General features: G+C 48.4%; 1 protein-coding gene across 1 annotated transcript; it reads left to right on the forward strand.

Moving 5' to 3' along the window:
* Positions 1-5115: 5115 nt before the first annotated feature.
* LSM4 (LSM4 homolog, U6 small nuclear RNA and mRNA degradation associated) lies at positions 5116-13381 on the forward strand. The gene is made up of 5 exons (XM_077842096.1): positions 5116-5263; positions 5941-5982; positions 7787-7885; positions 9675-9858; positions 12586-13381. The coding sequence occupies exons 1-5, from the start codon at positions 5261-5263 to the stop codon at positions 12672-12674; spliced, it is 417 nt and encodes a 138-aa protein (XP_077698222.1). The 5' UTR covers positions 5116-5260; the 3' UTR covers positions 12675-13381.
* The last annotated feature ends 1894 nt before the right edge of the window (positions 13382-15275 follow it).

Raw genomic sequence — 15275 nt, forward strand, 5'->3', positions numbered from 1 at the left:
CAATTAACAAATCATCTACATACTGCAGAAGGAGGGCCTCCTCATTATCCCACTCCTCTAGGTCCCTGGCCAGAGTCTGGCCAAAGAGGGTGGGGGAGTTTTTAAATCCCTGGGCCAACACTGTCCAGCAAAGTTGCTTTTTAACCCTTTTTCGGTCCTCCCACTCGAAGGAGAAGATCTCCTGTGACGGGGTGGCAACTGGGATGGTAAAGAAAGCATCTTTCAGATCAAGAACTGAAAAATGGGTATACTGTCCCCCTATAGAAGCCAATAAGGTATATGGGTTAGGGACAAGAGGGTGCAGAGTCTTAACCCGTTCATTGACTGCCCTTAGGTCCTGTACCAGCCGATACATGCCATCAGGCTTCTGTACGGGTAGAATGGGAGTGTTCCAGACTGACTGACATTCCTGGAGAATACCATACATTAGGAATCAATCTATAGTTTCCTGTAAACCTTCTCTGGCTTCCCTCGTGATTGGATACTGTTTTACTTGCACTGGGCCTTTCCCTGGTATGAGCTGAATAGTACTGGGGGTCTGGTGGGTGGCCTTTCCTGGAATCCCTGATGCCCACACGAGGGGGTACATCTGGTCTTCCAACGGGCTCCATTCTGGGGCTTGCATGGCTGAGGGCTCAACTGCAACGGTCATGATCCATGCATTCTCAGGGGGTAAGGTAAGGGTTATTTCATCCTCAGTAAAATGCAGGGTGGCACTGAGGCGACAAAGCAGATCCCGTCCCAGCAGAGGCATTGGACACTCAGGGAGGTATACCAGCTTGTGGGATATAGTCCTGTTTCCCAAAGCGCATTCCGCTGGGGCATACACTGGGCACTTGGTATCCCTGCCTGTGGCTCCCACCACAGTAAGGGAATCTGCTACTGGCAACTGAAGAGGTTGATTTATGGCAGTTCGGGCCGCTCCAGAGTCCACTAAAAAATTTATTTCTGAGCTTCCCACCCACATCTTTACTCGGGGTTCCAAGGGTAGGATGATCCATCTCCCCTGACACCCCTATTCCTGTTCTTCTATTGCCATCATAGAGGTACCCCCCCTTTCCTTCTTGTTTGGGCACTCATTCTTCCAGTGTCCCTCTTGCCAACACAGGGCACACTGATTGCGCCCCAGTCGTCTCTCCCGCGGGCCTGGACGTCTGCGTCCACGGCCCCTTCCTTCTCGTTCACTTCCCTTCGTGCCTGCCTGCACCGCCGCTACCATCAATCTCACTTGCTTCTTCTCCTTCTCCACTTCTCTTAAACTATACACTCGATTTGCTGTTTCTAAAATCTGTGCCATGGTCATACCCATCAAATCCTCCTTTTTCTGTAGCTTTCTCTTAATGTCAGGGGCTGCCCTGCTTGTAAATACTCCTTTAATAATTGCCTCAGTTTGTGGATCATTAGGATCTGCATTGATATACTGTCGGATCGTGTCTCGAATGCGCTGTAAAAAGGCTCCAGGGCTTTCCTTTGGATCCTGCATTACTTCATATGGCTTTGCCCAATTATTATGTCGGACAGCCAAGTGATGGAGTCCATGCAAAAGCAACTCCTTATAGGAGGTAAGGCGGGTCATATCCCCATGATCATTTGGATCCCACCTGGGGTCTGCTCGGGGGACTTGTGCATCCGGGTCAGGGACATTAATACGATCCCGGTCGTACCGTCTCTGCGCCTCCTCCCTTGCCTTGGACACAACCTGTTGTCTTTCAACCTCAGACAATAGGGTTAGCAGGAGGACGTTACAATCATCCCAATCTGGCTTGTGACTACTGAGGCACCCCTCAAAGACTGATATAAACCTGCTTGGGTTGGTGGAAAACTCTCCTGCCTGTGCTTTGAAAGTAGCCAAATCCACAGGATTAAAGGGCACATGAGTATAAACCTGCATAGTCGTGGCCGGACGCCTGTCCGATCCAGACCGGGCAACTTTAGTTTCGGTGATTAAGGGATATAGGCCAACCATTGGGGACTTACAAGGTGTGGGTGTAGGGGCCGAAGGGGACACCGGCTCTGCCATTACAGTGGGGGTAGGGGTCTGGGGACTAACATTAGCTGCTACCGAACCAGTCGGAGTCAGATTACAGTGCTGTAAAATATCTGGTTGAGTACATAAAGTCAGAAACAAATGCGCATACATATGTTCATTCCATTTCCTTGTTCTCTGACAGAACAGAAGTAACTGAAGGATCGTGTTGTAATTAATTGACCCTCCTGGTGGCCACCACTCCTGGTCCTCTAGTTGATATTGAGGCCAGTCAACTGTACAGAATTGTTTTAATTGGCTCTTAGTCATTGGATCTGTACCAAATACCTTCCAGTTTGCTAGAATGCACTCTAGGGGCGTACACCGTGCCCTAACCACTGAGCTCTGTCCCTGTCCCATATCTACAGGGTAACTCTGGGCGTCCCCAGGTTCCAACAGAGCATACAATCCAGATTTCAAAAGGTTCCTACCTTATCCAAGGGACTAGTTCTTCACCGTCGTACACAACTGCAAGGGACCAGTTCTTCACCGTCGTCCACCACAACTGCTTCTCCACTATATGAGTGCGTTGCACCGTTGTGCCCTCTGGGGTCGATCAAATCGCGTCTCCTCCGAGGCCCCCGATGAACTCACCGGTGCGCGCTGGGCGTCGGTTCTCGGCGCAATCCTCGACCTCCAGGAGGGGTCCGGGCAAGGCTAAATTGCAGCCTCCGCCCACCCAGGGACGCCAAAAGCTGTTGCCGGCACCCAGTGCCGAGAGGCTGAACAACAGCTTGAGTTGGTTCGCTACCCGATGTGCTACGCTCAGTAATCACAAGGGGGTGGAGAAGCAGAAAAGTTTATTTGAAGCTTCAAAAAGGTACAGGGAGATTTTAATCTCAAATCCTGTACACAGAGCAGGAAGTTACACAGGCTTTTATACATCCTTTTTCCCAGCATACTGATCCAATAGCAAGCTGCCCTAAGTATCCATATAGCCAGCCAATCCAATTCCCAGCTAGTTCCCTTGTTCTCTGTATCATTTCTTAAACCATACATAAAGCTGCTTTATTCAGCATTGTTCTTCCATATCTCCCCTGTGTGGCCTTGCTTAGTTTCAGGCAGTCTGACTCCGCAGCATATTGTTGCAGATTCTCAGCATAACTGCTGTGTGTGCCTCCAGGCGGGGGGGCCAAGGACACTTGGGCCTAGTACGCAGAGCTGCTGCGAGTGCCTCCAGGCGGGAGGGGGGCCAAGGACACCTGGGCCTAGTGCAAGGGGGCTTCATTGACACTCGTGGTCTTCCATCCCCTCGAGTTACCTAGTGGCCATGCCCCAGTGTCCCCAACATTCCTCTTCCCCACACTTGTACTAGAATCTGGGAATTAAAGTATCAACAGGGTCTGCTATTGTTACTGCTGTGCTATAAGATGTGACACCACCTAGTCATTGATTGCATTTGCAGGTAAATTCTTCAATATCCATCTGTGTACTGAAGTTCAGTTTTTTGTCACTGTAAGGAAATTACCATGGTCATGACTTTTAGGAAGAAATACAAAATGTCTCTGTACAAGCAATCCAGGGAATTATACATCCTGAATTAGCTAGTTGGCTACAGGGGAACATGATCAATCTTATTAGGAGCTGGGAATAAGCCATCATAAGCAATGTAAAATGCACCCACATATCACACTGATAGACCTGGATGTGCCTTTCTCAACCTACTCTAAGCCACATTCCAAGGTCCACACTGTAAAGCCAAGTCATCCCCTCAGTTGTTACCTTTTATTAACAAAGAATTTAATAAAGTTCACCTCAAACATTTTCCTAGACTTGCCTAGGGGATCTTACATCAGGACTGCTTTGCTCACATGCTAAACCATCTCTTTGAAAGGAAGAAAGTGTTCCTTTTACTTCCCTTATATGCTGGTGGGAAGTGAACCACCTGCCTCAGTGAGTCAGTAGAGCCCACCTAACCCTTTAGCTGCAGGATCAACACCTGCAAACCAGGTGGGGTGTTTTGGGTGAACCGTCGTGTTGAGTTCTGGGAAGTGGGCGGGCAGAAGCCCTCCAGGGGCTAATACTGTTCCAATAAATAAAGGGGCTAAATAGTTCACTGGGAGATATGCTAATAAAGCAGCTGTGCCAATTCCGTGTGTGCAGGATGTATGTGCAGCCCTCAAAGAATTAACGGGATGCACTGGGTCCAATTTTCACCTCTCCCTTTTTCAGTCATGTAAGTTAATGGTTTTGGGGTAGCATTACTCATTCAATAACCTAATCCAATGTTTTACAACGAAAGAGAAAGGGACAGTAGGGGGCACAGTTCCCCCCTTCTGGGTTTCTAGGTTGTGAGCTGCTGCTCAATGCAGTCGTATTGTATGGCTCGCGTTCAGGGGGACCGGAGGAGCGGACATAGGAAGGCTGGATGGGCACTAGGCAATTTAGGCCTCAGTCCTGCAGTAAGCTCGGCGAGGGTGGACTCCTGCAGCTGCCCAGAGCCCAGCTGCTAAGCGTAGTGCCCTGCAAACACCGGCATCGACAGGACGGAAAAAGGAGATGGGGAAACGAGGGACGTTCCTCATGGCGGCCAGTGACGGGCCACCCCCACCGCAGAGGAGCTGTGGTTGACCCCCGCAATTTGAACGGCGGCGCTGATTGGGAAAGGAGGGCTTGTGGCACCTGAGACTAACCGATTTACCGGAGCAGGAGCTTTCCTGAGCTGCAGCTCGCTGCACCGGACGCGTTCAGCGGAAACGCAGGGGGAGATTAGCTTTAGATACACCCAGAGCGTGTCTCTGAGCAGGGCTGGGAAACGAGGGGCGCGGCCGGCCCGGGGCTGCCGGGGCAGGCGGCGCAGCGGCGGGGAGCGGGACGGAGCCCGGCGGGGGCGCGGCAGGAGCGGGGCGCTCTCCAGACCAGGGGCCCCCACGCGGGGGGTCGCGCGGTTATTGCCGGGGGGGGGGGCCGGGAGCGCTCAGCCGCCGCCGCCGCCAGCCTGGAGCAGGGCGTGAAGCGGGAGCGCCCGGCGCAGGCGCCGGAGAGGCGGGGCTCTGGCTGGCGCGCCGCACGGCATGGTGGGGAATGGGGGCGCGGGGCATTGTGGGGAATGGGGGCGCCCGCCGCTCTTTCGCGGCTCTGTCGTAAAACGGCGGCCGTCGCTTGGCGGCCGGAGCGGAGGGCTGGGCCGGCGGCGGAGTGGCGCGGGGCCGCAGCGGCGGCGGCTTGGGCGGCGGGGCTCGCGCGGCCGGAGCAGGAGGCTGACGGGAGCGAGCGCCCGGGCCGAGCGGGAGGATGGTGAGGCGGGGGGGAGGGGCTGAAAGGGAGCGCGCGGGTTGGGGGGGAGGGGAAGAGGAAGGCGCGTGGCCCTGGTGCAGGGCCGCCCCAGCGCTCCCGTAATGCACCTAATAGCGCCAACAGCTATTGCAGCGCCTACCCCCGGCCGGGGTCCTGGTCCAGGGGCTCTGCGGCACTGCCGTAGTTCAGCTAATAGCGTACAGCTCCTAGCATAATGGGCCCCTGGGCTGTGGCTGGAGAGGGTCCTGGGTGCTACTGGGAGACACCTACGCCACTGACATGTGCAGCACCTGGCACTGTGGGCTCTTAGATGCTACTGTGATCATGCCCCGGGCAGGTCAGTGTGCGGGGCTGTGGTGCAGTAGATGCTGGGGGCACTAGCGGTGTGTGGCTTGGCTTCCCTGGCATGGGGTGCTGTTTACGGGGGAGGGGGTGTCTGGGCGAAACTCGGTTCCTGCTGTGCTTTACCTGACGCTCAAAGGTCAGTTTGAGTGGTAGGAGCTCATGTGGCATATATCTGGGAAAATGGTTCTTACTCCTCCCTGCAAAGTGAAACACAGTCCTCTTGTGCTTGGTAATAAATTCGTGGCTAAAATAACTCTGTCTGTAAATGGACTGTTTTATCCTCTGTTTTGCTGACCTGTTTCTCAGGCTTATCCTCTTTCCTTCTGTTCTAGCTTCCTTTATCCCTGTTGAAGACTGCGCAGAACCACCCTATGGTGAGTAGCAAGGCTATTTCCTACAAGCAATGCTTGCAATCCTTATGAAGCTTTTTGAGTCACCAGGTCAGGGTCTGTATGTTGGAGGGTAGGGAGGAGAATTTGGAAGCCCTAAAGAAGTGAGTGCTTTAGATGTATTTTCTGTATCTTCCATGTGCTGCAGCCAGAATGTAGTGTGGTGGCCCTTTTTTTGGTCTCTTATTAACCTAGTGTAAAGTAAACCTTCCTAATCTTGTGAGTGACTTTTTATGAAATAAGATTAGAATTAGACATAGCAGAGATTCTAAGCAGGTCAGGTGTGTTTTTCACTACTCTCAATTTAAGAGGAGCCTTACTGTTTTAAAGGTGAGTCTTTGGGCTGTCGCTCATCGCTTGTTTTCATTTAAAACCAATAGTCACGTAAGTTAACAAAGCATCTAGTGTGTTTGTGCAGCAGCTACTTCACAGAGCTTTCTAAGGGCATTGCAGCTATTCTGGAACTGCAAGCACAATAATATCCAAAGTACCTTTATGTTAGGAAGGCGGTCTGTATATGAGTGTTAGAAAGATCCCATTGTAGTCACTACCTGGTCACTGTTAAAAAAAAAATTCACACAATAAATTGGTCCGGTAATTATGGCTGCATAGACAGGTAGATAGGGCCAGCTGATGCTTATTATCCAACTCTGTTGACTGTTTTTTAATTCCTTTGTGTGTTCATCTTTGATTGTGAGCTTTTCAGGGCAGAATCTGCATCTTTGTATGTATGTGAAGAGATCAGGCATGTTGTGGGTGCTACTGGAATGCAGACTATAAAAAATCTAAAACTGTTTGCAAAACTTATTTGCAAAGAGAACAGAACAGTTGCTGCACAAATGCAGATCTCATGCAGCATCATTTGGAGCTTACCTAGGACTTAGTTTTTTTTCTTTTGTGTTTTGCGGGCATTTTCCTCACTTTTTCAGAGTAAGTGAGGGAAGATGGAGGATGCTCACAAAACTTAGGGGCCAGATATTTTGTTCCAGTAGCACTCTTATTCCTCCTGTTTTCCCTTTTATTTATTGGGGGAGGTGGTTTCTGAGAGGGTCCCCTGGCCTCTGGCTGCTTTATCTATATTCCTCTTAGTGTGTCTTACTGACTTAAGTCTAAACTGCCCCAAGCAGCAGAGGAAAACAATCTCTTTATCACGTTAAAATGTAACCTGAAGTATTTAAATTCAATGAACCTGGTGGTCCCAGTACAGTTCCCTGTGGGCAGTAACCCTCTGTGTCAAACTGTACAGACAATCTGACACAACTGCAAGTCACTGTTGCAGAGTGGATCAGGGCCCAAGTGGTGCTGGATACAAAGTTGTCTTTGTCCTGTAGAGAGGGCATCCTTTTCCATTCTGATTGCAGGTAATAATGCAGGCAGGGCTGCTAGAATTCTGGGGTGGGATTAAAGCGCAGTAGCAGTTTTATATCCTAAAGCTTGAGTAGCAAAAAAAAAAAAATTTCTAGCACACCTCAGGTTTTATTCTCCCTGTTCCTTTACAGGAGGAGGGTTTTATTCTCCCTGTTCCTTTGACAGGAGGTAGCTCTCCTATGTGCATGTAATGTGGGGTGGATATACCTCTTGGTGTGTCTCTTGTTTATTGCCTAAATTACACCATATGGACTGATTTGGAAGTTCACTTCCTCTTGTACAGTCTTACACTTTGACTACGCTTCTCTTGCCCATATATGCTCTTAGGGGATAATTGATTCAAATATTACCTGAAATTGTCTGCTCTTGAGAATTTCACAGTTGCTGGTTATTGTATTTGACTTTCTCCATTGTTTCTCAGTTGGTGGAATTGAAAAATGGTGAAACGTACAATGGTCACCTAGTGAGTTGCGATAACTGGATGAACATCAACCTAAGAGAAGTCATCTGCACATCAAGGGTAAGGTTGACAATTTTAGATTACACTGTCGGGTGCCCCATGCCAGGAACCCCCAGTCTGACTCTGGCTGGCTGTGATAGCTGCTGCCTGGCCATCATTCTGTGTTCTCCCTTTAGTGGGTTACCGCTCTGTAAGAGATGTTTGGTGAGAACTAGCCTGTTCGGGCTGTTCCCACTGACATGGTACTTGTGCATTATGCTCAGTAATAATGTTTAATGTCTATGTAGAAGTGAGGAGAACCTTCTCTTAAATGCAAATAATTGTTTGCAAGGGCAAAGACACAAAACATGGTCAAACACCAGTGAGTAAAAGAGTTTGCAGGGAATCACAGGAATCAGAATTAACCAGACTGGGCAACGGGAGGAATCGTCTTCTACGGAGTAAGTGCTTCATTTCCAAATCAAGAGGTAATGGGGCTCAAGGAGAGAAGGGGGAGGAGGCATTGTGGAGATTTCCAGAGAGACTGAATCTGAACTGATGATAGCCTGCTGTCGAGTCAGGGTTGTCCAATATACGAAAGTACCATTTTGGTTAACCATGCATGCTATGTAACAGAGCTTATGGCAGAGGTCCCCAAACTGTAGGGCACGCCCCGCTGGGGGGGTTGTGGAGAAACATTTGGGGGGGGGGGCTGGTCCTGCCCCTGTGGAGGATGGGGAGGTAGCGCCACCCAGACCCACTCTGCTCTGGCCCTATCCCCTGGCTCCAGCCTCGCCCACTAGCCATGGCTCAGTTCCTGGCCCCAGCCGCAACCCCCACACTCCGTGGCTTGGGCAGAGGGGGTGACCCTGAAAAGTTTGGGGACCACTGGCTTAAAGCCAAGCTTAGTGCATCTTTCCTAGACACTAGTGTAACCGTGATCATGTTCTGCTTAATGTTTTGTTTGACTTTTTTCCTGTGTCTGATAAACTGCTTTTGTTTAAGAGAACTGGAATCTGTTTTTTACCGATATTAAATTGTGGTTAGATGGTGTCTGATGCTTTGCACGCTGGCGGCAGGTAAAGCCTGGAGTACAGGTAGTGAGCTGTTAGAGCACCTGGTTGAGGGCAAAAGGGTTTCCAGTGTCCCCCTCTCTCTATCCCTGCCTCTCATAGCACTGCAAAGAAGCTTGTAGTGGTCAAAGTGAGCCCATAGAGTGCTACACAGCTGGACGCATGCTGGGCTGGGTTACACCCACATGGTTCATGTGACTCATCCTGCCTGGCTGCCTTTTCAATCCCCCTCCAGTCGTGCAGTAGGAAAGCATCAATAGACAAGCCCAGACTTAGAAAAATACACCCAGGATACAGTCAAGCCGGCCTCAGCTGACCCTGCTGATCTCTGGTTAGTTGAATGGTATTAATGGCAATGGCCACTAGATGGCATGGGGCTGTATCTGGAGGATCTGGCTCTAAACTAGTTAGTTTGTTTACTTCTGTGAGTACAGAAACAAGGAAGTGAAGGGAGACTGGCTCAGTCGTTTCTTGTGTTTTGAGCCGAAGTCTAGTTAGGAGGATCCAAGGCCGAGGGTGGGGGCAGCAGTAAGCTAAACGGGAGCAAGTGTTGTTAACACAGGGAGCTATCCCTGAATAACCCCATGTGTGGACAAAACTTTAGTGGCAGATGTACAATCTCTCTCTCCCTCCTCCCCACCCCACCAAGGCATGTATTTGTATTAGAGAAACCATTTATGCTGACAATAAATATGTGGTAACATTTTCAAAGTGACTTAGGCACTTCTGAGTCAAAGATGTAAGAGCACATGTGCACTGACGCACCTGCTCTGCCCTAACATGCTTCTCCCCAACAGGACGGAGACAAATTCTGGAGAATGCCAGAGTGTTACATTCGCGGCAGCACAATTAAATATTTGCGTATCCCAGATGAAATCATTGACATGGTGAAGGAGGAGGTGGTGTCAAAGGGCAGAGGCCGTGGTGGCATGCAGCAGCAGAAACAACAGAAAGGCCGAGGAGGTGGAGGTGCTGGGCGAGGTAATGGTCCTGTTTGCTCTTCTGCTTGCAGTGGAGTGCCTAGGCTTCTGTCTTAAGCAAATCTCTTGTACGTGTAACTGTTGTTGTTCCTCAGTTTTAAACTAATAGTGCTGTGTGGTATGAGACACTGGAATGAGTCCTACAAAAGAACCAGCTAAAGAGGAATAAGTCCTTTACCTTGTTCACAAACATGCCTGTAAGGCAGGTGAATACAAAGGGAAGGGCAGGAACTGTTCCTTTCTGTTTACTGGAGCTGGGTAGGAGCTTAACAAATAAGTAAGTCCCTTAACTTGGCTGGGTCAGACTCCTTCCAAACAAGCTGTGGCCTATTTGCGTAATCGCTCTGTCCCTCTCAGCACAAACCTCATGTGAAATCTCCTTCGTTAGCAAATCAGTTTGGGGGCCCAAGTGAATGTTCTATCTGAATATGCATTGGGTTCTGACCATTACTGCAGTGGGGGAGGGGAAGCCTCTTTCCAGTGCAAGGCTCAGGTGATGCACTCTAGTCTGCTTAAGAGAAGCACATCTTTGCATTACTTGAAGAGATCTAGCTGCTGACTCTGTTTCACTTGCTGACTGTTTGGAGCATTCTCACCCTTCCAGCTGAAGGCTTCATGGTTGTTAAAAGGTGATCCCTTGAAAACCACCCTAGAAATCAGTGTAGGGTGCAACGGTCATAGAGGGGCTGCCCCAATCCCAGGATCCTATCACTGTTGGTCATTCCTTATCCTCCTGCTTCTTGTCTCCCACCCCGAGGCCAGCTGCAGCTTTGGCCAAACCTATGGGATTCACTCAGTATTGCTTCTTACTCAGCCAAAGAGTTGCTCTTGAGCCAGAGTCTGAAGCTTCTCCTAAGGACAGTCCTGGACCTCACGTTTATTCTGTTACAGCAAAACATGAGGTGGCCTTTGGTCACCTGTGACACACAACTAGCTCTCTGTGCACCAATAACTGAAGAGAGAGATTGGCTGGCTGTTGTTTGGATGGAGCAGTCTTAAAAGCTTGTCACCAGAACCATTTCCTATCTTAGTGATCACACAAGTAATTGCAACAGTGGTTGCAATGAGTTTGGCAGTTTCAGATTTGAACTGGAGAGCTCGTGAAGGGGACTCTGTTTGCAAAAGCAGCATCCCTAGGAATGTCAATAGACTCCCAGAGGAACAAAGCTAGGTTTCTGCTGCTCTTGCTTAGCCTCTAAAAGCCTTCGAAATGCAAAAGTGACCTTCAGAAATCTGAAGGCGCCTTTATTTCTCTTCCCTCCACTCCGGTGACCACAGTACTTGGCATTGTCGCTTCTGGATGTGGTGGGTTCGACAAACATTTTGCATGAAATATTCCCTCCAGGCCTTGTGCCATCGCTGTATCCACCTGGTGGAGAGCAGAGTCGATTTCTCCTCTTGAGGTAGAGGAGTTCCCTGCTGCTTCGATGTGTAACTTTAATTAGCTTAGGGAATATTTTAGAGTTGCTGTCGCATTAGTTAATCAGCTGAAAGGCTCTTGTTACTGCGGCACAGAAAGGGTGACACAGTTAGCTAAGGAGCTAGCAGGCAGGAGCAAAGCTATAACTGGGCACACAATTAATATCAAGAAGAATGACCCTTTCAGCAATTCGTGGTCTCTTGCTCCTGGCCAGCAGGAGGGGGCACTGCAGTCCACATCTTCAGCCACTTGGGGGAAGGAGGCCCTCCTCCTTTCAAGCCAGCAGTGTGGCTAACTTTAATCACCTGAACAGTCCATGGGCTGCAAAGAGCCCAGCTGCATGGATAGGCTGTAGAGCTGGGGTCCCCAAACTAGTACATGCCCCACCGGTGGCATGCGAGTTTGGTGTCCCTTCCCAACAGTTTAAGAAGGTTGGGAGCCACTGCTCTAGAGCCAGCTGTGACCTGGCTTTGTGGGCCCCAGGGAAGCTGCTTGTGCCTGGTTGTGTGCAGGGGTGTAAGCAGAGTGAATCCCAGAGCACCCCTATCTCCAGCACACCACAGTAATCCTACCAGAAGGTCAGTCTGGAGGAGCTCCCTGGCAGCATGTTCATGCTGATTTAGCTTTAGTTTGGTGAGCAGTGCTCTGGAGAGAGGTGGAATTGGGGCCACACTACAAGGCTGCTCCATGTTGCTGATGCCCTGACCAAAGCACCCCAATCATGAGCGCCTTCTGGGTCAGTATGCTGCGTGCAAACTGAGGCAAGTCTGATGGGTAGATAGGCAAGGTAATAACACAGTGGGATACTCTTGTCCCATTTTGTAACTGGCGTATCTTTGAAGTGAGTCACTTTCTCCATCAAGTTGATTTCTGCATCCTTGTTGGTGTCTTTTTTTTTTTTTTCTCTTTGCCTATGGTAGAATTTGCTAATCTCACTAAATGACTGATACGTTGGTCTAGTTTTTAAATCAGTGTACTGACAACTTATTTTGAAAATTGTAACTTTTTTAATTTGTGATCCTGGTGCATTCTACTAGTAACCACTGCAGTGAATATCTTGCTAACGGTCTTTGCAGGGTGAGATCTGACAGCACTCTGCTGCTAAGCCAAGAGAGGGTTACGTGGTTTATTGTAAAAAGTAGTGTTGTGGATTAGCAAGGTGTAGGTTTTAAGGTTCTTCTATCACCTCATTTGAGAACCCTGGGAAAGGAGTCTACCAGTCAGGCAAAGCATGTGTGACTGTATTGCACCCAGACTATACACTGGAGGTTACCGCTGACTTATTCTTTCACTGCTCTTCTTCCCCAGGAGTGTTTGGTGGTCGTGGCCGAGGGATACCAGGGAGTGGAAGAGGGCAGCAGGAAAAGAAGCCAGGCAGGCAATCTGCAAAGCAATGAGACTCTGTCTGTACCTTTGCCAGAGACAGTGTTGGGAGGTTATCTGGTTTTGTCACCTCTGGATTGCCATGTGTATAAAGGTGTTAAGATTTCTAAACTTCAATTAATCAAGCTAAACGAACTCTGAATCATCATGCACCTTGTCAGTCCCTCCGATCCTAGTCTGCTGGTAAAGCTAGGGTAATTGCTGTCACTTTTTTTAGCCAGTAAATCCATAATCGGAAAGATTTGGGTTCTCTTTTCAGTTTGGTAAAGGAGGTGACTTCAGTAGACTGTCTCCTGAGAAGAGTTACATTCTGTTTAATTCTTCAGGCTCACTATATTTTTAATACACACACAAATGTTGTCCCTTGTATGTTTTAAGAACTTGTGTAAACATTTTGAGGACAGTTTGATTTTGTTCTTTGTTTTATACTTGAAACCAGATTTGATAGGTTTTTACATCTGTTGCATACATAACTTTTTAGTTAGAAACATTGAAATTGAGGACATTGTATCTTTGCTTAAGAGCTGTCTCAAAGAGTCTCTTTCTTTTTTTTTTTAAATCCTTTTTTAACTAGCCCTCTGTTTCTGATGAGGCAGTTCTCTCCCTCCCTCCCTCCCCCATGCCTTGGACCATAGGCCAAGGGGAAAACACTCTTGGGTTGTGTGATTAAAAACTGAAAATAATAAACCAATTACTACAAGTTCTCAAATCACGTCACTAATTCCTGGCTTTCTCTGGTTTGTTACTGTATGTGAATTTCACATCGGGAAGTCCTGAGGTACTAGTACCAAAAGGCTAACAGCTTTTTTTACACTATATATAATCCATTGGGTCATAACTACTCAAATTAAAAATTAATGTTTCAGTGGCTTATGCGCGTGCGCTATTCTGAATTCTCCATGGTAAGTGAGTTTCCCAAATACTGATTTTTTTTATATTTAAGACTGTGGATGAAACTTTTCCTTTGTAAATGGGTTGAAATGCCAATGCACCACTTCGTCTTCAGATTACTTTATTTGAGAGAGAATTGAATAGTGAGGTAAGAGGAGGATTTGCTTTGACTAACCTTTGACCCTAACCTCACTCTGGATACTGACTTGTCTGAAATAAGACTGGCTTTTTTTCTCCCTCCCAAGCTTGCTTCTTGCTAGATGACATATACAGATTAATTTCATTAACAGTATCTGGCATTTCTAAGCCTCCTGTAAGAATCTATGCTTAGTTTTTTATCCTGGAGCCACTAGTGAAAAGGGGGAAATCCTGGCCCTGCTGAAGTTACTGGGAATTCCCCATTGGCTTCAGTGAGGACAGGATTTCCCCATTGACTTCAGCAGTGCCAGGATTTTCCCCAGTCTTCAGCCCCAGTGGTTGCAGTGTTCCCTGAATGAGAAGTACTCCTAGAATAGACCTCCTGACCAGTTCAGACTTTTGGCGTGGAGATAGATGCTGTAGGCTTTTGCCTCAGCTATTTCTTGTCTTGAAAGACTTAAGTAGTTTAATTTTTTGAAAAATAGTACAGGTAGCTTACCCTTCAGCTCTTGGTGAGAACACAATTTCCTTTTGAAAGGGGTATCTGTGTTCATGTCCACTCTTATGCCCTCAATCGCCTCTTCTGAACAAGACCAAACAAGTGAAGAACATGCTTTTATATATACATTTGTTTAATTCTTACCTTATTGAACTAGTCCAGTGCTAAATTGTGAATGGAATAAATTCATTGTTAACCTGTAGAAAATTACTCTTGCTTGCTGTCTGCAACAAAGCTGGGACTTGGTGAAGACCTTCGCGTCTCTGTTTTAGACAATTGGTTAATTTTTTATAAATCGGTGTTATCACCAAAAAACCCCAAACCCCTCCCCAGTTGACTGGCTAAAATGCCCATCTTTAAACCCTGCTGTACGTTTTAATTGGTTATGTTTAATCACTGGGGCCTGTGGATCTTCTGATCCCTTGGAGCAAAAGTGGCGAAAGAGGTTCAGATGCAGCCAAGTCTCCTCCTGCCAAGGGCACAGACCGCGCACATGGAAATGGGGACCTGCTCTAGATGCTCTATTTGGAAATAAATGTCACTCCGGCACTCGAACAAAAAGCAAGTTGGGCCACATGCCAGTTTTTCCCCTTTAACATTCTGCTCCCCTCCCCTCCCCATCCCTGCTCAAGCCAGGAGACTTCAAGTGCTGCAGCTGCCTCAGTGAAAGAGGAAACAAGGGCTGCGAAGGGTGGTTCTTAGTGTCATTAGCGTAGGGAGTAAAGGTCTGGTCTGGCCAGACACGGCGCAGTTGCAACAGGCAGCTCTTCGGCTTCAGCTCAGAGTAGCATCCTGCTAGCCTCTCCTTCGGCGGCTCCGAACGACCAGGAAGGCTTGACCCTGGAAGGCCATCAAGAGGTGCTGCTGGCATTTCATTACAGCAGGGGAGTTCCTCCTCCCCAGCCCTCTTTCGCTTCTCCTTGGGAATATTTCAGGCCTTACCTAATGTGTGCATGTCCTGCCTTCTGCAAAGGAGCCGTTATCTGCAGGATGACGAGATGTAATTTTATTAAGATGATGTTGAAGTAAAAAGAAAACGGTACAGAGTTTAAGCATAGAAGTTTCTGGTTATCAGGGATTAAGGTAC

The sequence above is a fragment of the Eretmochelys imbricata genome, chromosome 25 (assembly GCF_965152235.1).
Source record: "Eretmochelys imbricata isolate rEreImb1 chromosome 25, rEreImb1.hap1, whole genome shotgun sequence".
Taxonomy (NCBI): Eukaryota; Metazoa; Chordata; order Testudines; family Cheloniidae; genus Eretmochelys; species Eretmochelys imbricata.